The sequence below is a fragment of the Podarcis tiliguerta genome (assembly GCF_965153285.1).
Source record: "Podarcis tiliguerta genome assembly, chromosome: 7".
Taxonomy (NCBI): Eukaryota; Metazoa; Chordata; class Lepidosauria; order Squamata; family Lacertidae; genus Podarcis; species Podarcis tiliguerta.
Genome location: NC_139540.1, coordinates 3,457,245 through 3,481,312, shown reverse-complemented (window position 1 = coordinate 3,481,312; position 24,068 = coordinate 3,457,245). Strand labels below are relative to the sequence as shown.

Below are 24,068 nucleotides of genomic sequence, written 5' to 3'. Positions count from 1 at the left end.
CTAAGGCAGTTGGACAGCACCTTTTGCGCCTCTTTCCAGCAACACCTCCAGCCAAGCTGGTGCCAAACCCCTTGTTCTGCTTTCCTTTGGACCAAGAGGGGGTCTGGGCAGCCCAGGACCTCCATCCACACTGGCCAGGATTGTACCTCGGGGAGGTGACTTCAGTGCTGCTAACACAGTGGTTTGACTTCACCCCTGGTGGCACACTCCATTTGTCTCTTGGGACAGACAGATGCCAAAAACAAGAACCTTGCTCAGGGGTAGGCAAACTAAGGCCTGGGGGCCTGATCCGGCCCAACTGCCTTCTCAATCTGGCCAGCAGATGGTCCGGGAATCAGCGTGTTTTTATAGAAGTAGAATGTGTCCTTTTATTTAAAAGGCATCTCTGTACCAACTATCGAAGAATGGCAGATGAAAATGATGGATTATATTGCCGAACTGACTGGGATAATAATAATAATAATAATAATAATAATAATAATAATAATTTATTATTTGTACCCCGCCCAACAAAGATGAAAAATACACTAAAATGTCACATATTAAAAACTTCACAGAACAGGGCTGCCTTCAGATGTCTTCTGAATGTCAGGTAGTTGTTTATCGCTTTGACATCTAACGGGAGGGCATTCCACAGAGCAGGTGCCACTACCAAGAAGGCCCTCTGCCTGGTTCCCTGCAACCTAACTTCTCGCAGGGAGGGAACCTCCAGAAGGCCCTCGGAGCTGGACCTCAGTGTCCGGGCAGAACGATAGGGGTGGAGACGCTCCTTCAGATATACTGGACCGAGGCCGTTTACGGGAGACTCCGAGACCAGAGAGAAGAGATGGTGGAAGAAGATTGGAAGAAGTTTAAGGAGTATTTGAAAAAATATGTTGATATTTAAATATTAGAATAGCTTTGGAAGTGGATATAGGCTGTAGGGTTAGAAGTAGAAGATAGTGTATTTTGTAAGTGATAAAATGTGAAGAGTTCTATGGTTAAAGTAAGCGTGATTTTAAAAAATGGTGAGAAATTATTATATATGTAAACTGCTAAAGATGAGGTAAAATGAAAATCAGATAGGGGGGACTTGGGGAAGCCCACCTAACAATGTTTAGAAAAAATAAGGATGTGACAAGAATTTGTTTGTATTGTTTGTTTTTCTGTTTGTTTTGTTTGTTATAAAATGAATAAAAAAAATTTGGGGGAAAATGCATCTCTGGGTTATTTGTGGGGCATAGGAATTCGTTCATCCCCCCCCCCCCCAAAATATAGTCCAGCCCCCCACATGGTCTGAGGGAAGGTGGAGCGGTCCACGGCTGAAAAAGGTTGCTGACCCCATACTTTGCTGGTCCCTTAAATGCTGCTTGTAATCTGGGCCAATATAATATATATATAGCATTATTATTATTATTATTATTATTATTATTATTATTATTGCAGCCACACTGGTTGGTGCTCAAAGCAGGCTGCTAGTTTTGCCAGCACATAGAAGACACACAAAAAGAGTCCACCTTGCTGAGGCTCTTTAAAAATGGGTCATTAAATATAGGCCTGGCTCTGGAAATCAGAAAAGAGGCTTTCGAAACTGGTGGAACCATTTAATTAAAAACTGAAGTTGGATTAATCTGCAATAAATCCCAGGCCTTGGGTCTGCTGTCCCCAGCACCCCCACCGCTGCCCCATAACCTCACAGCTGGATCTCAAGCAGAATTAAATGCGTTCGGCTTCCTGCCCTATAAAGAGCATTATTGAGAATAGAAATCCTGCACAAACCACCGAGAAAGGTAATGATAGAATTCAAAACAGAAACAATTAATTGCACTCCCTCCCCCCCCCCAAAAAAAACCAATTAAAACTATGTAGTTTAATTAATTCAACAAGAACTGATGGGCTTGATCCAGTGATAGAAGCTTTCCCACCCTGTGGAATGCCCTCCCGGCAGACGTCAAGGAAATAAACAACTATCCAACTTTTAGAAGACGTCTGAAGGCAGCCCTGTTCAGGGAAGATTTTAATGTTTGATGTTTTATTCTGTTTTTAATGTTCTGTTGTAAGAGGCCCAGAGTGGCTGAGGAAACCCAGCCCGATGGGCGGGGTATAAATAATAATGTTGTTGTTGTTGTTTAGTCGTTCAGTCGTGTCCGACTCTTCGTGACCCCCTGGACCAGAGCACGCCAGGCACTCCTGTCTTCCACTGCCACCCGCAGTTTGGTCAGGTTCATGTTTGTAGCTTCGAGAACACTGTCCAACCATCTCGTCCTCTGTCATCCCCTTCTCCTTGTGCCCTCAATCTTTCCCAACATCAGGGTCTTTCCCAGGGAGTCTTCTCTTCTCATGAGGTGACCAAAGTATTGGAGCCTCAGCTTCACGATCTGTCCTTCCAGTGAGCACTCAGGGCTGATTTCCTTCAGAATGGATCGGTTTGATCTTCTTGCAGTCCATGGCACTCTCAAGAGTCTCCTCCAGCACCATAATTCAAAAGCGTCAATTCTTCGGCGATCAGCCTTCTTTATGGTCCAGCTCTCACTTCCATACATCACTACTGGGAAAACCATAGCTTTTACTATACGGACCTTTGTTGGCAAGGTGATGTCTCTACTTATTATTATCATTATTATTATTATTATTACCACAATCATCAAAGCCTGATCGTCATTTATACCTCCAGCAACACCTTGCAGGTAATCACACAGTGTGTAAACGCCCCGAAAGGAACAGAAAATGCCTACTCACTTTGATGATCTCTCTTCCTCTTCCCAGGGTGTTTTGGATGGGGTGAAGTCTTGTCCTGAAATAAAACAATAAAACATTATTATTATTATTATTATTATTATTATTATTATTATTATTACTACTATTACTATTATTATTTTTATATCACCCTTCATGTGAATATCCTGATCCCAGGATGGTTCACAACAGAAAAATACATAATAAAGCAAAAACAAACCAATAACTTTCCTCCTACACATTTAAAATCACAGAATATTAATCAACAGAATGCCTGGTTTTCACCAATGAAGGCGAAGGGGAGAGCATTCCACGGACAGGGAGCCACCACAAAAAAGACCCATTCTTGTTCTGCCACCCTCCGAACCTCTCATGGAAGACGACCATTACAGAACGCGCAAAGTTTTGGGGGAAAGATGTCTGACATAGCAAAGCAAAGCAAACTTTAGCAACAGCCTCACAGAAGGATTGAAGAAGAAGAAGAAGAAGAAGAAGAAGAAGAAGAAGAAGAAGAGTTTGGATTTGATATCCCGCCTTTCACTCCCCTTCAGGAGTCTCAAAGCGGCTAACATTGAAGTAACTTGGGTCCTCAGCTTTCAGCCATTCGTCCATTTGAAAATCAAGTTTCTAGCCCTTTTGATTAGAGATATGTAAGGCAGCTCAGCACCCAAACGTTCACTGAGAAGTGAACTTGCTTCCAAACATGGGTGAATTTGCAAACCTTACAAGAGATACCCAACACTACCTAGCAGGATAATTGCACTTCTCTGCTAACATTCAGCTATTTTCCCAACGTCACATTTCATCTTGGCTAACATACCTGATGACATTTCGGCTTCTTTGTCTTCACACTGTTCCCTCCAAATTCCGCTTCCTGGTTTGAGATATAATTCCCAGCAGTCTTCTCCAGGCTGCTTCTTAGCAAAACAAGAGTAGATAAAAAAAGGATGGATGAAAAAGTGAGGTTTTGGTATCAAGCCCAGGCCTTGATAACAAAAATGATCTAGGGGTCTTACTTTGGACTACTGCAATGCGCTCTACGTGGGGCTACCTTTGAAGGTGACCCGGAAACTACAACTAATCCAGAATGCGGCAGCTAGACTGGTGACTGGGAGCAGCCGCCGAGACCACATAACACCGGTCCTGAAAGACCTACATTGGCTCCCAGTACGTTTCCGAGGAAAATTCAAAGTGTTGGTGCTGACCTTTAAAGCCCCAAATGGCCTCGGTCCAGTATACCTGAAGGAGCGTCTCCACCCCCATCGTTCTGCCCAGACACTGAAGTCCAGCTCCGAGGGCCTTCTGGCGGTCCCCTCATTGCGAGAAGCCAAGTTACAGGAAACCAGGCTGAGGGCCTTCTCGGTGGTGGCACCTGCCCTGTGGAACGCCCTCTTACCTGGAAATGGTATTTTCCTGCAATGGCTTCTTCTTCAAGAGAAGTTTCTTGCTTCGCTTTTCCAGGACACGGGACTACAAGAGACCAGTGCAAATAATGTCTCACGGCATGGGCAGTTCTACCTGTAAACAGGGGTCAGTGCATTGCCCCCAGTTGCTGGGTGAGCTCAGATTTCGTCTGCCTCTGTCCCTCAAACAAGGTGTTCAATGTTGTGATCTGCTTCAGCCCTCCCAACAACACTGCAATGAGGTTGTCGGCTTTCGTTTTTGAGAACGTCTCAGGATCGTCCGGCAAGACAGTTACTTAGTGCATGTGATGACCAACCTATCACATGACAGAAGTACTGTTCTTGGGGGACAGGGGGAGGGCTGGTGTGGAGGACTCCCTGGTCCTGAATGGGGTAACTGTGCCCCTGAAGGACCAGGTGCGCAGCCTGGGAGTCATTCTGGACTCGCAGCTGTCCATGGAGGCGCAGGTCAAATCTGTGTCCAGGGCAGCTGTCTACCAGCTCCATCTGGTACACAGGCCTATCTGCCCGCGGACTGTCTTGCCAGAGTGGTGCATGCTCTGGTTATCTCTTGCTTGGACTACTGCAATGTGCTCTACGTGGAGCTACCTTTGAAGGTGACCCGGAAACTGCAATTAATCCAGAATGCGGCAGCTAGACTTGTCCTGTATACCTGAAGCAGCGTCTCCACTCCCATCATCCAGCCCAAAAACTGAGGTCCAGCGCTGAGGGCCTTCTGGTGGTTGCCTCGCTGCGAGAAGTGAGGTTACAGGGAACCAGGCAGAGGGCCTTCTCGGTGGTGGCACCTGCCCTGTGGAACGCCCTCCTTTTCTACAGCAAAACCCAAACTGTCTTTCCAGGCCAGAGGCTTCTCCCTCTGCATGTTTCAACGGGCTTTGAACATGTGTTGATTTACATGAATACGTCATTTTATTTGTATTCTGCCTTTCCATAGTCAAAACTATGTCCAAGGCAACTTTCAACATGAAAAAATACATAATTACAAGTCTAACAACAACGGTCAAAGAGCACACAAAAGTACACAACCAAATTGAGCAATTTTCACATTGAATCATAATAAGATCTAAAAACAGAGACAACAACCCCACCTGCCCCTAACAAGCCCACACTAAAAAGTTCCCCAACCCAATATTACTATTCTTACATGTGAGTATGTGGCCTTTTTAAATATATACTGCATTTTGTTATATTGTGCCTTGATAGCTTTTGTCAACTGATAATTTTGGGGCTTTATAATGTTATTTAATACTATTTTTTCCACACGTATTAGCAGCCTCATTAGAACACAGATGCTCGAGTTGATGTATTTTGTAAAAAGTGGTGTACAAGCAACAATAAGCAAACCCAGCTCCCGTGTGGCGTTTATGTCCTTTTAATGGTTGTGTTTGCCAATTTGCCATGCAGAAATTCGACAGGTGCAGATATACCTGGCTGGACACTACCTGTTGAACTACCGTCTCTTTCGCTCCCCTGGTTTTCTGCACTTTCCAACGAGCACTCGGGCACTATGTTGCAAGTAGCTCGTGCCTCATCCAGACTTGATCCTAGGCAGCAGGCAAGTCATTTTCGGAAGTGCGCTCCATTGAGGTCTTTTGTTGTTGTTGTTTAGTTGTTTAGTCGTATCCGACTCTTCATGACCCCCTGGACCAGAGCACGCCAGGCCCTCCTGTCTTCCACTGCCTCCCACAGTTTGGTCAAACTCATGCTGGTAGCTTCGAGAAGACTGTCCCACCATCTCGTTCTCTGTTGTCCCCTTCTCCTTGTGCCCTCCATCTTTCCCAACATCAGGGTCTTTTCCAGGGAGTCTTCTCTTCTCGTGAGGTGGCCAAAGTATTGGAGCCTCAGCTTCAGGATCTGTCCTTCCAGTGAGCACTCAGGGCTGATTTCCTTCAGAGTGGAGAGGTTTGATCTTCTTGCAGTCCATGGGACTCTCAAGAGTCTCCTCCAGCACCATAATTCAAAAGCGTCAATTCTTCGGCGATCAGCCTTCTTTATGGTCCAGCTCTCACTTTCATACATCACTCCTGGGAAAACCAGAGCTTTAACTATATGGACCTTTGTCGGCAAGGTGATGTCTCTGCTTTTTAAGATGTTGTCCAGGTTTGTCATTGCTTTTCTCCCAAGAAGCAGGCGTCTTTTAATTTCGTGACTTCTGTCACTATCTTCAGTGATCAAGGAGCCCAAGAAAGTAAAATCTCTCACTGCCTCCATTTCTTCCCCTTCTATTTGCCAGGAGGTGATGGGTCCAGTGGCCATGATCTTCGTTTTTTTTAAGATCGCTGAGGTCTACTCTCGAGCAACTAGGCATGCGGCTGCTGCTGATCCTCAAGAGAGGAGCTTTCAGTAGCCACAACTGTTGCATAAAGACAGGAGCGGGGAAGCACAGCAGGGGACACGCTCTTGATAGTTTTAGCCTCAATCTGGTATGGATTAAGTTTTGCAAGAGGTCATTGCATTCTGGATTAAGTTTGCAAGAGATTATTTACATTTAAAAAAAAGAACTCTCCAGTTCTGTATTTGAAAGCTTCACGCGTGTAAAATCGCAAGAGATTATTTGCATTTAAAAAGATCTCTCCAGTATCGGATTTAAAAGCTCCACGCGTGTTAACGTACAAGCGATTGTTTGCATTAAGAAAGAAAGAAAAAGACCTCCAATTCCGGATTTTAAAACTCCACGCATGTAAATTTGCAAGAGATTATTTGAAGAAGAAGAAGAAGAAGAAAGTTTTTAGAGGGCTCTTCATTCTCGCGTTTAAAAATCTCATTCGACTAGATTTGCAAGAGAAATATATTTAAAAATAATTTTTAAAACTCTTCAATCTGGGATTTTAAAAATTCCCTTCTGCAAATTTGCAAGAGGTTATTTACATTTTTAAAAAAAAAAAATGGAATTTGAAAACTTCGCTTGTGAGCGGGGGCCGCGCATGGCTCCCCGGAATGACCCCCCCCCCGCCTTCGCCTCGCAGAAGATGGAGAGAAGTTTTTGCAAAACTCCTTTTTTTTCCTCCCCCGCGGGGCACCGCCTCCCCCGTGACGTCACCCGCGTTCTAATTCCCACGGTTGCCACGGGCGACCGCCTCGCTGGGCTCCTCCCCGCCTTTCCCTTCAATCATTCAGAAAAGGAGGAAAAAAAGAAAAGTGTAGAGGTGGGTGGGCGGTGCCGGAAGGAAATCCCCGCCCACTTTCCCAGGACTCTTACTTCCCATTGGCTAAGCGCTCTGCCCTTCCAGGACCCGGCGCTTCCCTATTGGCTGGGGGCTCCACCCTTTCTCTCCACCGCTGATCTGAGTTGCAAAAGCCTGAATGTGATTATTGTCTTTGGGGATCCCAAAGTGGCGGCGGCGGCGGCGGCGGCAGGAGCAGCAGACTCACCCTTCACTCTGCTTTTGATTTTTATTTTTCCCAGAACAGCAAAGAGGTTTGGGGGCCAAGGAAAGGGGGACCAGGGACGCATCACCCCCCATCTTCTTAGGGGGAGCATCTGGGTGCAAGAGGGAGGGAAGGATAGATAGAGGCTCCCCCCAAAAGCACACCCCCAGCCTCCTTTCGAGAGATTTGGACCCCCCAGGTGGAGATCAGGAAACAGGTGCTCAGGATTTTGCAGATTTCCAGGTCGTACAGGTGGTGGATCAAAGGGGTGTGTCTTAGGGCACAGGGTGGGGGTGCCAGACTAGAGAAGACACCCCCTTTCAGACAGGCGTTGAGGATCCCGCAGGGAAATCTTGCACAGAAAGCAGCTCAAGGTGGATTCCTGCCCCCCCCAGCCTGTAGATTCTGAGAAAGAATTTGGATCCGACAGGTGGGCACTGCTGAAAAGGCAAGCAGGTGCTGAGAAGCACCTGAACAGAACTGGCGTGTGTGTCTCCCAGTGAGGAGCCCTCAGGATCCTGACCTGGGGAGTTGAGGCGCTGCGGGGAGATGTCCAGGGCTGCAGAAGACCTCGCAGCATCCTGAGCCGGCGAGCTTTGCCAGGATCGCAACCCAGAGCTGTGGCACACCAGCAACTGCCCGACAGATGCCCACTGGCCGGCCGTTATGATCCCAGAAGAAGAGAGCCCCCCCGGAGGGGAAGCAGACGCCGACGGAGGGCTCCCCCTCCTGCTGCTGCCCTGCGACGGGGGCAGCGTGCGGAAGGTGAGCCGCGGGGTGAGGGGAGGGGTGCGACGGGCTGGCATTGCCACTGACCGGCCTGGAAGTGGGTGGCAGACCCGGGTATTCTCATTGCCCACAGTGCGGTTGTATGGGGTACCTTTGTTTATCTGATGCGCCGTTTGAGATCCACCATCACTTCTCACATAATGTTGCCGGTGCTTCCTATGAAATGCCAGGGCTTTGCACAAACGAGGTCCTTCTCTATGCGCCGTTGCTGAGGGAGGTGCGGAACGTGCGAACAGGGCCTTTTCGGTGGTGGCTCCCTGCTTCTGGAATGCTAGGGAGGCATGTCTGGCGTCGTCCCTGGCTACTTTTTGGCACCCGTGAGAAGCATTTCTTTTCAGCCTCTTGGCCTTTTAACTGGAAGAGTTTTAGATATTATGGCCTCTTTTAGTAGGTGGGTTTTATCAGACCTCCTTCTGTGTTTTCGATAGTTTTTAGCTTCTGTCCAGCTTTAGTTTTATACTGATTTTAATTTTATGTTATATCGTAAGTTGCATTTGCTTTTCGGTTACATAAGCGATTAATAATTGTAATACAAAAATCAGTTTTAAAATTGGACCTGGGAGAGAATAATAATAATCTTATTATATATATGCTGCCTATCTGACGGGGTTGCCCCAGCCACAACAGAACATTAAAAACACAGTGTAACATCAGCCATTTAAACCTTCCCTGAACAGGGCTTCCTTCAGATGTCTTCTAAAAGTCAAATAGTTGTTTAAAGTAAACCTTGCTCAATGCGTTTTGCAACCTACTTTGCAGTGGATAAAGCCCAAGATGTGGGGACTGGGAGCCAGGAGGATCAAGTCCCCAGGAGGTGAGAGAAAAGGGAGAGCGAGCTCTGCAAAACCCACCTACCAGAAATAATAATAATAATAATAATAATAATAATAATAATAAATAATAATAATTTATTTATACCCCGCCTTTCCTGGTTCAAAAACCGGGCTCAGGGCGGCTAAATGACAAATTTAAAACACTTTAAAACACTTATTCATGTTTTTATACTGCTTTTATAATTAACAATAAAATTCAAAAATCAATTAGATAATCCCCAGGGCTAGGTGGCTGAATTGGTCCTACTTGGCCAGTGAAAAGGCCAGGGGAGAATTAGCTGTGGGATCCCAGAGCGGGTGATCTTCATGAAAGGGGAGGGGGAGGGAGGAGAAGGGAAATAAAAGATCAGGCGGAATTCAAATTAAAGGCCAGGCGGAATAGCTCTGTCTTATAGGCCTGACAGAAGGAGGTTAAATCCTGCAGGGCCCTGGTCTCATGGGACAGAGCATTCCACCAGGTTGGAGCCATCACTGAGAAGGCCCTGGCCCTGGTGGAGGATAGTCTGGCTTCCTTAGGGCCGGGGACCTCTAAACTATGATTATTCATGGACCTTAAGGTCCTCTGTGGGGCAGACCAGGAGAGGCGGTCCTGTAAATGCGAGGGCCGTAAGCCACAAAGGGCTTTAAAGGTCAAGACCAGCGCCTTGAACCTGACCCGATACTCCACCGGGAGCCAGTACAACTGGTAAAGCACTGGGTGAATGTGCTCCCATGGCAGGGACCCCGTGAGGAGCCTCGCTGCAGCATTCTGCGGCAGTGGTAAAACGGGATGTGGCAAATGAAGATGTGACCCAAGCGTACTTGTATAGGAAAGGTATAGCTCAGTGGAAATTCCTCTGCTAAGCATTCAGACTCTCCCAGTTCCGTTCTTTGGCATCTCCAGCGAGATTTGGAATCCTACCTGCCTGGAACCCTACTCAGCTGCCCATCAGTGTAGACAACACTGAACTCAATGGACCCCGGTTTTGACTTGCTGGAGGGCAGCTTGTTCTGCTTCAAGCCAGCTCCAAATTAAAGGTAAAGGGACCCCGACCAGTCGTGACCGACCCTGGGGTTGCGGCTCTCATCTCGCTTTATTGGCCGAGGGAGCCGGCGTACAGCTTCCGGGTCATGTGACCAGCATGACTAAGCAGCTTCTGGCGAACCAGAGCAGCGTGCGGAAATGCCGTTTACCTTCCCGCCGGAGTGGTACCTATTTATCTATGTGCACTTTGATGTGCTTTCGAACTGCCACGTTGGCAGGAGCTGGGACTGAGCAACGGGAGCTCACTCCGTCGTGAGGATTCGAACCACCGACCTTCTGATCGGCAAGTCCTAGGCTCTGTGGTTTAACCCACAGCGCCACCCATGTCCCCGCAGCTCCAAATTGTTGTTAAGTCGTTTAGTCGTGTCTGACTCTTTGTGGCCCCATGGACCAGAGCATGCCAGGCACTCCTGTCTTCCACTGCCTCCCGCAGTTTGGTCAAACTCATGCTGGTAGCTTCAACAACACTGTCTAACCATCTCGTCCTCTGTCGTCCCCTTCTCCTTGTGCCCTCCATCTTTCCCAACATCAGGGTCTTTTCCAGGGAGTCTTCTCTTCTCATAAGGTGGCCAAAGTCTTGGAGCTTCAGCTTCAGGATCTGTCCTTCCAGTGAGCAGCTCCAAATTAGTCATGCTTTAAAGTGAAACCCACAGTCCTTCGCCTTCTCTCTCTCTCTTTCTGTCTCTCTGCCGCCCTCTGATCCCTCTCCAACCGGCTTAGGCTAATGTTTTGTGCTAGAGTTTCTTTCCTCAGGCTGGGTGACGGCTGTGTTTTTGGCAGTGATTCGTGTCTGTTAATAAATGAGTCCATGCCAAAAAAAGAAGAGTGAGGTGCACATGGCTGGTCTGTGGCCGGGCTCTCCAAGAGGAAGTTTCTGGTTTGGCGAAGCAAATGCCTTCAAAAGTGCAACCCAGCTACCCGGGAGGCCCGTGTGGGCTGCAGGCTGGTGGGAAAGGCCACAGAGGCCGTCCTCTTCCTCTCATTCCATGATTCCACTTGTAAACACATTGCTTAATGCTTGGCTTCCAAACAGCTTTTGAAAATTCCGAGGGTGCCTATTTTGCTTTCTCTGCCTGGTTATTGGTATGCATACTTCTTCTTCTTTACATTTCATAGAATCATAGAATCATAGAGTTGGAAGAGACCACAAGGGCCATCGAGTCCAACCCCCTGCCAAGCAGGAAACACCATCAGAGCACTCCTGACATATGGTTGTCAAGCCTCTGCTTAAAGACCTCCAAAGAAGGAGACTCCACCACACTCCTTGGCAGCAAATTCCACTGTCGAACAGCTCTTACTGTCAGGAAGTTCTTCCTAATATTTAGGTGGAATCTTCTTTCTTGTAGTTTGGATCCATTGCTCCGTGTCCGCTTCTCTGGAGCAGCAGAAAACAACCTTTCTCCCTCCTCTAAGTGACATCCTTTTATATATTTCAACATGGCTATCATATCCCCCCTTAACCTCCTCTTCTCCAGGCTAAACATGCCCAGCTCCCTTAGCCGTCCCTCATAAGGCATCGTTTCCAGGCCTTTGACCATTTTGGTTGCCCTCCTCTGGACACGTTCCAGTTTGTCAGTGTCCTTCTTGAACTGTGGTGCCCAGAACTGGACACAGTACTCCAGGTGAGGTCTGACCAGAGCAGAATACAGTGGCACTATTACTTCCCTTGATCTAGATGCTATACTCCTATTGATGCAGCCCAGAATTGCATTGGCTTCTTTAGCTGCCGCGTCACACTGTCATACATGCACGGGAAAAATCACTTTCTGTGGCCATGTTTGCAAGACCGTTGCGTCAGATTCGTTTCCGAGACCCGTATTCTCTCTCTTTCCTGGCTTCTGCCACCTTCCTTTTCCTGCAGTGATGCTTCCCGCCCCTTCCCCGTCCAGTTGTAAAGTAAAGTACAGTGGTACCTCGGGTTACATACGCTTCAGGTTACATACGCTTCAGGTTACAGACTCTGCTACCCGAGAAATATTACCTCGGTTTAAGAACTTTGCTTCAGGATGAGAACAGAAATTGTGCTCCGGTGGCGCAGTGGCAGCAGGAGGCCCCATTAGCTAAAGTGGTGCTTCAGGTTAAGAACAGTTTCAGGTTAAGAACGGACCTTCGGAACCAATTAAATACTTAACCCGAGGTATCACTGTAAAGTAAAAAAGTAAAGTAAAGGGACCCTTGACCATTAGGTCCAGTTGTGACCGACTCTGGGGTTGTGTGGCGCTCATCTCGCTTTATTGGCCGAGGGAGCCGGCGTACAGCTTCCGGGTCATGTGGCCTGCATGACTAAGCCGCTTCTGGCAAACCAGAACAGCGCACGGAAACGCCGTTTACCTTCCCGCTGTACTGGTACCTATTGATCTACTTGCACTTTGACATGCTTTCGAACTGCTAGGTTGGCAGGAGCAGGGACCGAGCAACGGGAGCTCATCCCATCATGGGTATTTGAACCGCCGACCTTCTGATCCGCATGTCCTAGGCTCGGTGGTTTAGCCAACAGCGCCACCCACGTCCCTTGTCCAGCTGTACCTCTCTGCAAACTCTTTGTTAGCATGTTGGTGGGGCATTGCACATGACACGGAGGCAAGCCTGCATTTGGTGTTCTCAGACAGGGAGCTGCTGTCAACTCTGGTTCCACGATGATCGTACACAAACATGCTTGCCTCGTTTTTAGTGGTTCATTTAAGTCAGGCTTTCCCAAAAAGTGGTTTTTTTGGACTACAGTTCCCATCATATGTGTCAGGAGTGCTCTGATGGTGTTTCCTGCTTGGCAGGGGGTTGGACTCGATGACCCTTGTGGTCTCTTCCAACTCTATGATTCTATGATTCTATGATTCTATCATCCCTGATCACTGCTCCTGCTAGTTAGGGATGATGGGAGTTGTAGTCCAAAAACAGCTGGAGACCCAAGTCTGGGAAACCCTGACTTAAGTCATCTTAAAGCGGGTTTTTGAATTGTGTGTGTTGGTTTCAGCAGCACGATCCTGCGCAGCAAGATTACAGAGGGGTAATAATTAGGAAGGTCGGAAACTGACCTCTTTCCCAAGTCAAACCATTGGTCCATCTTGTTCAGGACTGCCCACACTGACTGACAGCAGCTCTCCAGGGTTTTCATCGGAATCTCAATTTTCCAGCCTTTCCAGGTAGAGCAAGAAATGTCTGGAGAACGGCTTCCAATCTACAGTACAGTCGTACCTCGGAAGTCGAACAGAATCTGTTCCGGAAGTCTGTTTGACTTCCAAAACGTTCGGAAACCAAGGCACGGCTTCTGATTGGCTCCAGGAAGCTCCTGCAGCCAATCAGAAGCCGCGGAACCCCTGTCGGACATTCGGGTTCCAAAGAACGTTCACGAACCAAAACACTCACTTCCGGCTTTGCAGCACCCAGGAGCCGAAACGTTCAACTCACAAGGCATTCGACTTCCGGCTATATTGTGCTAGATGGACCAAAAAAAAGTCAGCTTCCATTATTCCTGTATCAACTACATGTTTGTTTACTCTTTATATTGCCAACTTTCTTAACAGCAGGTGGACAAAATCTAAAGGAAATGCTCCAAACGGGAATAACCTTTCAGTATATGTAACATGCCTCCGGTGGGATTTTGGGTGTGTTCCAAATTCAGAGTTTCTCCAGCTACCGGCAATTACGAAAACACAAGTAACTTAAGACAATTTTCAGAGCTAACATTTCCCTAAGTCACCAACCTGTTGGTTTAGTGGCGGCGGCTGATGTTGTCTCCCAACTGGTTTACGTTAGATTTTTAATTTTTTTAAAACTTGTTCCCTGGTGACTCAAGCAGAAATGAAAAGGAGAAAAGCACACACAAGTTCACGCAGCCCTCGGCAACCCGTCCGGGTGCTTCAAAATTTCCTGCCTTAGCAGCGAACGGTGTTGGTTGAATCCACGAACCTGCCTGGACTTGCAAGGCGGCTCACCTCTCGGGCTTTAAAAAGCCCACAGAGGGCTCGTGGGGAATCAGATTATTCACTTGCGGGTTTTGTTTTCCGGTTGATATCGGGCGCAGTTGCTGTTTTGGAGAATAATAATTCAAGGAAGAAAAGGAAGGAGGAGAAAGAGCAGGTCACAACGACCCATGGAACTTGCAGGGGAGAGAGAAGCAAGAGATTATTGTGGGTGGCTGCATTACTGTGATTGGGGACGAGGACTGATAGGATATAGAATCATAGAGTTGGAAGAGACCACAAGGGCCATCGAGTCCAACCCCCTGCCAAGCAGGAAACACCACCAGAGCACTCCTGACATATGGTTGTCAAGCCTCTGCTTAAAGACCTCCAAAGAAGGAGACTCCACCACACTCCTTGGCAGCAAGTTCCACTGTCGAACAGCTCTTACTGTCAGGAAGTTCTTCCTAATGTTTAGGTGGAATCTTCTTTCTTGTAGTTTGGATCCATTGCTCCGTGTCCGCTTCTCTGGAGCAGCAGAAAACAACCTTTCTCCCTCCTCTATGTGACATCCTTTTATATATCTGAACATGGCTATCATATCCCCCCTTAACCTCCTCTTCTCCAGGCTAAACATGCCCAGCTCCCTTAGCCGTTCCTCATAAGGCATCGTTTCCAGGCCTTTGACCATTTTGGTTGCCCTCCTCTGGACATGTTCCAGTTTGTCAGTGTCCTTCTTGAACTGTGGTGCCCAGAACTATGTCAAAGGCTTTGCAAATGCCACACACATACTGAGATCACGCATGCAGGCTTGCACTGTTTTGACTTGCCTTCCCATGATATCTGCATCTAGGCAGTCATTAAAATGAATTGGAATCCAGTGCCCAAGAAGCACCAGGTGTTTGATGAAAGGATGGGGGGCGGGGTTCCTGTCCTTAAATAATAATAATAATAATAATAATAATAATAATAATAATAATAATAATAATAATAATAATTTTTTATTTATACCCCGCCCTTCCCGGTTCAAAAACCGGGCTCAGGGCGGCTAACAACAAATTTAAAACACTTAATTATAAAGGCAGCATAAAATACAGTATAGAAACATGAATAGCAATAAAATTCAAAAATCAATTTAGGGAAAATAAGCATTAGATAATCCCCAGGGCTAGCTGGGTGAATTGGTCCTACTTGGGCCAGCGAGGAGGCCAGGGGAGAATTAGCTGTGGGGTCTCAGAGCGGGTGATCTTCATAAAAGGGGAGGGAAGAGAAGGGAAATAAAAGATCAGGCTGAATTCAAATTAAAGGCCAGGCGGAATAGCTCTGTCTTACAGGCCCTGCGGAAGGAGGTTAAATCCTGCATGGCCCTGGTCTCCTGGGACAGAGCTTTCCACCAGGTCAGAGCCATCACTGAAAAGGCCCTGGCCCTGGTGGAGGATAGTATGACTTCCTTAGGGCCCGGGACCTCTAAACTATGATTATTCATGGGCTTTAAGGTCCAATGCGGGACGTTATAATTTACTGAATTATATCCCACCTTTTTCTTCAAGGAGCTCAAGGTAGTCTACCTGGCTTTCCCCTTCCTCATTTAATCCTCACAGCAACCCTGTGAGGTAGGTTAGGCTGTGAGGCAGCAACCGACCCGAGGTCACCCAGTGAGTTTCATGGCTGGCTGTGTGATTCGAACCCGGGTCCCCCCAGGTCCTAGTCTGATATTCTTAAGTGCTGTGCCACACCGGTTGTCAGTATTACGGGGGTTGAAGAAAATTCAGGGAAAGTACCCAGGCTTAGTGAAGTATGAATCCTGAAGCCTTTTCCTGTGCTAGGTGGAAAAAATCAATAGAATCATAGTTTTGCAGAGTTGAAAGGGACCCCCAAGGGTAATCTAATCCACCCGCCAGCCCCCCGCAATGCAGGAAATGATGCCTTTTGAAACAAATCATTGAACCCTCTTGAAGGAGTTGGAAGATTTGCAAGTGGACTGCATCTTGCAAAACAGAAAAGCTGTCGTTGTCTTCCCTCGTTTTGTTTTTCATGTGCGAATCTAAAGCCAAACCCGGTCGTTGCAGCCTGGGCGGTCAGATCTTAAAAAGGCTGAAGGCCACTCAGTTAGAAAGAAACAACTATATCTGACTTTTAGAAAACAACTGAAGTTGGGAAGTTTCTAATCTAAACCTGTGTTGGGAAGTTTCTAATCTTTGACGTTTTAGTATGTGCTGTGAGCTGCTCAGAGCAGCTGGGGAAACCCAGCCAGATCTGCGTGGTTGTTGTTGTTTAGTCGTTTAGTCGTGTCCGACTCTTCGTGACCCCCTGGACCAGAGCACGCCAGGCACTCCTGTCTTCCACTGCCTCCCGCAGTTTGGTCAGATTCATGCTGGTAGCTTTGAGAACACTGTCCAGCCATCTCGTCCTCTGTCGTCTCCTTCTCCTTGTGCCCTCCATCTTTCCCAACATCAGGGTCTTTTCCAGGGAGTCTTCTCTTCTCATGAGGTGGCCAAAGTCTTGGAGCCTCAGCTTCAGGATCTGTCCCTCCAGTGAGCACTCAGGGCTGATTTCCTTCAGAATAGATACGTTTGATCTTCTTGCAGTCCATGGGACTCTCAAGAGTCTCCTCCAGCACCATAATTCAAAAGCATCCATTCTTCGGCGATCAGCCTTCTTGATGGTCCAGCTCTCACTTCCATACATCACTACTGGGAAAACCATAGCTTTAACTATACGGACCTTTGTTGGCAAGGTGGAAGGATTATTATTCATTTCCATTGTGCATGCAAATATAAGGAACTCTTCCAGTCCTTCAGAGATAGATAGATAGATATATTTTAAAGGGCATTTGTCATTTCAAAAGCTGCGGTGGGTGATATGATCCTTGCATGCACATATAAGAGGGATGGAGGCAGCGGCTGCAGCCGGCCAAATTGCATGCATTGTGATTCAGATAGGGTTGCTATGGAGACCCCAACAAGTGGAGTGGGGAACTTGTGATAGGGCCCATTACCGTTATCTCCCTGGCTGGATAATGCTGTTTTGTCACCGAGGCCTTAATACATCTGTTTCCTCTGCACGATTCCCCATCTTGGCTCTCTGCCTGCCACAAGCTAGCTCTTGTTTTTCCAGGTTGGGAACAGACACAGACTGGGCTTCTCTTCTCGCCGGTCCATTTGCGAGCTCTGAGCTGTGGTTCTTTTAGCTTGGGGGTCAGGAACCCGTGGCTGTCCAGAAATCATAGAGTCGGAAGAGGGACCCCCAGCGTTCATCTAGTCCAACCCCTTTGCCATGCAGGGATCTCATCCGTGGGGCACCCAACCTCTGCTTAAAAACTTCCAGGGAAGCCCGTTCCCCTGTCGAATGGCTCTTCTGCTGTCAAAAAGTTGTTCCTAATGTTTCGTTGGAGTCTCCTTTCTTGTAAATTGAAGCCCTGGGTTCGGGTCCTGCCCTGCAGAGCAGCAGAAAACAGGCTTGCTCCATGTGGCACTTCTTCTGTGGGGTGTTAGGTATTGGGGAAATACCTTGCTTGCGCTTGAACAAGCACCTGTTAGAAGAATTTTAAGTTCTTAGATATGTAATAATTGTTCATGGATGTACCAAGCAAACATACCGTATTTTTCGCCCCATAGGATGCACTTTTTCCCCTCCAAAAATGAAGGGGAAATGTTTGTGCGTCCTATGGGGCGAATGCAGGCTTCGCGCACCTCTCCGCAAGCAGCGGGAGCCCAGCGCTGGGCTCTCGCTGCTTGCGGAGAGTTGCCTGCATGCTGAAGCCTGCGCGCGCTGAGCTCAGCGCGTCCAGGCTTCACGGACCTCTCAGCAAGCAGCGGGAGTCAGCGCTGGGCTCCCACAGCTTGCAGAGAGCTGCCTGTTTGGGGGCTGGGGTTGGGGGAAGCTCGGGCTTCCCCTGCCCCAGCCCCGCGCCTGGGGGGGGAAATAATTTTTCCCCCTTTATTTGCCCCCCAAAAAACTAGGTGCGCCTTATGGGACGGTGCGTCCTATAGGGCGAAAAATACGGTACATAAATATATAAACGACATGTCTGAAACACCACAGAAAAAAAAAGTCCTGAACAAATTGACCTCAAATATTTCTCTGCAAGGCCAAAGTGGGAAACCTCCCCATTGTCTCTTTCCTCACAAATCCTGTCTTAAGGGCACATTTAAGATATGAATAGGGTATGAGCCTATGATCTGGCTCAGGAACTAAGTATTTATCATTACAAAAGACTGGCCAGACTCCCTAGGCAATCCAATCAAGTGACCATTAAACAGGTAATCTGCCAGACAGGAGATAAACAACGCACTCAGATTTCTGTTGTAGACCACCCCTTCTGTGATGTAGGTATGATGTGTTTGGGGGGTGGTCTTGAGCTACACCCCTTCTGTGATGTATGTATGATGTTTCTAGCGGGGGTCTTGGACTCCAGGGCGGGCAATTTAAAATGTCTATATAAGGGCGGGCACACCTTTGTTCTGGGTCCTCCTCCTCCTACATGTGAAGGGGGCACCCTGTTGAAACAGATCAGTAAAGATCAGGCTTACTAGCTGCTTTGCTTCTCAATATTCTCTGGTTGGCCTCTGTTACTTTCTCCGACCGATGGAGAACCTAAAAGGACTCCACAAGGGCTCTTGTGTACCCCATAAGAGAATAAGGACAGATTTTCTTTATTACACACCTAGCCCTCTCCTGCACCCATTGACCGAAATGTGTGGCAAACACAGTGACTTACACACTAAAGCCTTTGGCCAAAAAAAAAAAAAGTGTTGCGAGTTCGAGCACAGTGGGTAGGGTTCCATTACGTCTGCAGTATCCCAGGCATAGCCAGGATCTGGTCATTGGAAACAGTGTCCGGGTGGAAATTGCAAAAATGTCTGGGAAAATCTGGATGTACGGCAACCCATGTCGGAAGTGTAGATATTGCCGAATTTCATTAAAAAATAGCTCAAAAATTCAGCACAGCTTCAGGTTTTGGGTACAGTGGTACCTCAGGTTACATACGCTTCAGGTTACAGACTCCGCTAACCCAGAAATAGTACCTCAGGTTAAGAACTCTGCTTCAGGATGAGAACAGAAATCGCATGGCAGCAGCGGGAGGCCCCATTAGCTAAAGTGGTACCTCAGGTTAAGAACAGTTTCAGGTTAAGCACGGAGCTCCGGAACGAATTAAGTACGGAACCAGAGGTACCACTGTACTCTCATAGACAAAAAAACATGGAGTCAAGTGCTAAGAATAAACCCTTTTTTGCAACCCACAGTTGATCTGTATAGGCTGTGTTACTAATAGAGGCCACAGTGGGGTGGTAATTCTTGTCAACCAGTTTCTGTAGTAATTAAATTATTGTGCTTGGTCACTATTTTGAATATTCGTAAGAAAGTTTGTGAAATAAATCCATTTCTAAGACTGTATTACCAATTACTGTTTTTTTTTGGGGGGGGGATAGCTCAAAAATGTCTTCTTCTTTTTTTGAGATTTTGAAAAAGAAAAAAGCAAGCTCAACAGCTATGTGGCCCCCCCGAAAAAAACCCCGTTTTTTCTCTCTGGATTTTTGCTTTTTGAAAAATGGCAACCCTATGGGACACTCACTGCTGGTATTGGATTTCTCATGAAGAATCGAGAAGCATCCCATTGGTGGAGCTGCTGCTTTCCACCTCCCCAGGGGTGCTTTAACCACACAGGAGAATGCAGTTGTCACCAAGTTAGCGCCATGCAAATCGGGTGCTCCAGGAAAGCTTATAACATCTTGGAAGTTTCCTAAAAAGCCAAGCGACAACTGTCAGGTCTCCCTGAGCAGGGAGTTCCGCAGATGTGGTAAGCACTACTTTCTGCAGCCAGTCGTCAGACTAATTTCATAATCGTCTTAATTCGCTAGTTTTGCTTTTCTTCTTCTCCGAAAAGGTCTCTGTGTGGGAGAATTTCACCTTAATGGCCGGATCCTGTTTTAGTCTGCAGAAAAAAACACCCCCCACAAAAAACTGGGTACAATGAAGTGCATTGTGACATATTTTAGAAACTGCAATCGAGGGAGAGGGCTAAAAAGTGAAAGGATATCAGGCTTAACTGCCGGGTGCTTGCAGAGTTTTAAATAGCAATTGCGCTTATCTCTAGTAGGAATTGTGGCCTTTGCTAGCTAGGTTTCATTCTCCAATGAGCAGCTGGCCCATTTCTCCACCACCTCAACCCCAAAGTGAGAGAACCTGCTCTTAGAAAGTCCTTAACAGATCGCTTCCTGGGGCCTCATGCGGATCACATTTTAAAAGATGTGTGTGTTTAGTCGTTTAGTTGTGTCCGACTCTTCGTGACCCCCTGGACCAGAGCACGCCAGGCCCTCCTGTCTTCCACTGCCTCCCACAGTTTGGTCAGACTCATGCTGGTAGCTTCGAGAACACTGTCCAACTATCTCATCCTCTGTGGTCCCCTTCTCCTTGTGCCCTCAATCTTTCCCAGCATCAGTGTCTTTTCCAGGGAGTCTTCTCTTCTCATGAGGTGGCCAAAGTCTTGGAGCCTCAGCTTCAGGATCTGTCCTTCCAGTGAGCACTCAGGGCTGATTTCCTTCAGAATGCAGAGGTTTGATCTTCTTGCAGTCCATGGGACTCTCAAGAGTCTCCTCTACCACCATGTCAAAAGCATCAATTCTTTGGCGATCAGCCTTCTTTACGGTCCAGCTCTCACTTCCATACATCACTACTGGGAAAACCATAGCTTTAACTATACGGACCTTTGTTGGCAAGGTGAAATATTCTGTTGTATTTAATATATTTCTCACATTATCTTGGGAAAGATGGACGGCACAAGGGGAAGGGACGACAGAGGACGAGATGGTTGGACAGTGTTCTCGAAGCTACCAGCATGAGTGACCAAACTGTGGGAGGCAGTGGAAGACAGGAGTGTCTGGAAAAGGCCTTTGATAATATTTCGTGGAATTTTATGAAAAGGAATTTGGAGTTAATGGATATGCGGCAATGGGAGCAAATAAAGTCTTTAAGGGCTAAGTAGCATAGCATTTAAAAGAAGGCAGTTGAGCTCCTGAATTGAGGTGTGCGTTTGCGTGATGTTTGCATGGGACCAGGAGACAGACTGTTCTGGGGCATGTCCTCGGGTCATTTCCTTCCATTGGTCAGAGGTCCAAAGTCCACGAGTGGAAACTGAACTCCGATTCGGGGCGCCTGGAATAAAACAGCTGTCGCCACTTTTTGTACAGAACCGTTTTCCTATTTTGCTGCTCTGTCATCGTCCTGCCGCAAGGCTGGGCTCTCCTCTTTCATGCCGGACAATAGCTCGCCCTTAGCTTGCCCGTTCCTTTGCAGCAGGTCTGGATTTTGACCCCTTCTCTCCTTGCACGGAGCCACCAGATACAATAAGACCGTTTGGTGGCGTGTTTCATTGAGGCTCGGAAAAGCCTTGCTGCTCCTTTATAGATCGCCTTCCTAATCCTCCTCTCTCAGAGGCAATAAATTTCGCTGCTCAGCTCCGCTCATGTAACTTAATGACCCACCCAGGCCTCGTAAATTTCCAGGGGTTGGTTTTGTTGTGTGTGCGAAGCCTTTTGGTTTTCTTTTAAAGATATGCAACCTGAACCGGCAGTCGCGGGAACAAAAGAAAATAAAAGATACGTCGCCACTCCTTTAGAAAGCCAGTGAGTGGCTATTCCAAAGTCCTAAAAGACCTACATTGGCTCCCAGTATGTTTCCAAGCCCAATTCAAAGTGTTGATGCTGACCTTTAAAGCCCTAAACAGCCTTGGCTCTGAAGACCTGAAGTTTCCACCCCCATTGCTCAGCCCAGGCACTGAGGTCCAGCACCGAGGGTCTTCTGGTGGTTCCCTCGCTGATAGGGAACCAGTCAGAGGGGGCGCCCTCCCTTCAGATGTCAAGGAAATAAACAACTATCTGACTTTTAGAAGACATCGGAAGGCAGCCCTGTATTGGGAAGTTTTTAATGTTTGATGTTTTATGGCGTTTTTATATGTGTTGGAAGCTGCCCAGAGTGACTGCTGCAGGGTATAAATAATAAAAATTATTATTATTAACCCTTAAGTGCTTTAAAAGATCAAAGTTCATCCATCCGGCCTAGGACCCACATACCTACGGGACTGCCTATCCTGGTATGTCCCGCAGAGGACCTTAAGGTCCACAAATAACAACAGTTTGGAGGTCCCAAGCCTCAAGAAGGTTAGATTGGTTTCAACTAGGGCCAGGGCCTTTTCAGCACTGGCCCCCATCGTGGTGGAACGCTCTGTCACAAGAGACTAGGGACTTGACATCTTTCTGCAGGGCCTGCAAGACAGAGCTGTTCCGCCTGGCCTTTGGTTTGGACTTAGTCTGACCCTTACGTTTCCCTCCCCTAAACAATCTGAGCCATTTGCCGTATTTTTTGCTCACTTTTTCCCTCCTAAAAAGTAAGGGGAAATGTGTGTGCGTCTTATGGAGCGAATGCAGGCTGCGCAGCTATGCCAGAAGCCAGGACAGCAAGAGGGATTGCTGCTTTTGCTGTGCAACGGTATTTTCCTCTCATTGTTCTGGCTTCTGAGATTCAGAATATATTTTTTTCTTGTTTTCCTCCTCCAAAAACTTGGTGCGTCTTATGGTCTGGTGCGTCTTACAGAGTGAAAAATACGGTATTTGTTTGACGGGACAGGGGACAAGTTTGTTCCTGGCCCAAAAGGAATCCTGACCCCCTTCGGCTGTGTTGCAAAGGCTCTCGCTGACCCTTTGTGCTCTTGCAAGGAAAGTGGGGCCTCGTCTGCCTGCCACGCTGGGCTTCTGACTCACCCACCCAGCTCAGAGGTCCTTTTCTTTGCTCCTCTGGGAATCCTGAGAGCGATGTGTCGTCATTTACCGGAATCGTGCATCAGTACAAAAAGATCTCCCCCTCTCACGTGGGCAGAGCTTTTGTTGCACATTGCCACAAGCCTTGGAGAAACTGAATCGCCTCATTTTTTGTGGGGGCGCTTAAAAACAAGCCCACGTCTCTTCTCTTGTCTCCCCACCCCCTTTCTTTCCCAATGTGTGCAAATTCCAGAGCCTTTATTTGGACAACCAGCCCCCTAGATTCAGTGGGAATCAACTCCCCAGTAAACCTTGTCCAGAATTGCAATGTTATGTTCAAGATAGTCACCTTACCCATTTTCGAAAGTTGCACGAGACAGAGAGGAGCGTTGGACTCTCCTTCCGATTTCCTTTCTGCCCATTTTCAACTCTGGTCAGATTCTCCAGGCTATTGAAATGTTACGTTACTCTCAACGGCACTTAGCCAGGATATATGGGGAAGGTTTTTTTGGCTATATGGTTTTAATTTCACATCTGGGCACAGGATGGAGGAGCTCAAAGTATCAGCGTCCCCAGACATCTGAAGGCAGCCCTGTATCAGGAAGTTTTCAATGTTTGACATTTGTTGTGTTTTTATTATGTTGGAAGAGGCCCAGAGAGGCTGGGGCAAGCCAGTCAGATGGGCACAATATAAATATTATTATTTTTAAATTTTTGTTATTATTCCGTTGTTTCGCCTTAGACTTTCCAGGAGAGCCCCAAAGTCCGGCACAGAGCAAACCTGTCTCTATGTCTCCATCTCCACTGGAAAGTTACCGTATTTTTTGCTCTATAAGACGCACCAGACCATAAGACGCACCTAGTTTTTGGAGGAGGAAAACAAGGGAAAAAAATATTCTGAATCTCAGAAGCCAGAACAACAAGAGGGATCGCTGCGCAGTGAAAACAGCGATCCCTCTTGCTGTTCTGGCTTCTGGGATAGCTGCGCAGCCTGCATTCGCTCCATAAGACGCACACACATTTCCCCTTACTTTTTAGGAGGGAAAAAGTGAGTCTTGTAGAGCAAAAAATACAGTATTTGGTCTCTTCATTTCACACTTCCTTTATTTATTCATTTGCATTCGTCAGGGGCCCATGGACAGGAGTTTTCCGGGCAATGTAGAAAGCCCCAGAAAGATTAAAGATCACACTTAACATTAGGACAAATTAATAAGCAGCAAGCCAGAGGACTGTAAGAGCAAAACAAATTCATTTTTAAA

At 47.2% G+C, this 24,068-nt stretch overlaps 2 protein-coding genes across 4 annotated transcripts in view; one reads left to right on the top strand and one right to left on the bottom strand.

Moving 5' to 3' along the window:
* The window catches only part of TOP1MT (DNA topoisomerase I mitochondrial), a 42,605-nt gene extending 38,340 nt beyond the window's left edge, over positions 1 to 4,265 (bottom strand). Inside the window, exons 1-3 of one of the 2 annotated variants that reach the window (XM_083449022.1) lie at positions 4,112 to 4,265; positions 3,532 to 3,626; positions 2,719 to 2,773 (exon numbers count right to left, since the gene is read on the bottom strand). The gene's annotated coding sequence lies outside the window, so the exon portion shown is untranslated. Of the gene's footprint in view, positions 1 to 2,718; positions 2,774 to 3,531; positions 3,630 to 4,111 lie in introns of both variants that reach the window. The other variant, XM_083449023.1, reaches the window with a different exon arrangement.
* A 3,161-nt stretch (positions 4,266 to 7,426) lies between these two features.
* Positions 7,427 to 24,068, top strand: part of RHPN1 (rhophilin Rho GTPase binding protein 1) — an 81,017-nt gene continuing 64,375 nt past the window's right edge. For both annotated transcript variants that reach the window (XR_014513223.1, XM_083449034.1), the window contains exon 1: positions 7,427 to 8,273. Coding sequence is in view for 1 of the 2 variants with exons in the window: in XM_083449034.1 (XP_083305160.1) it covers positions 8,175 to 8,273 (99 nt within the window). In the remaining variant the exon portion in view is untranslated. The remainder of the gene's footprint in view (positions 8,274 to 24,068) is intronic.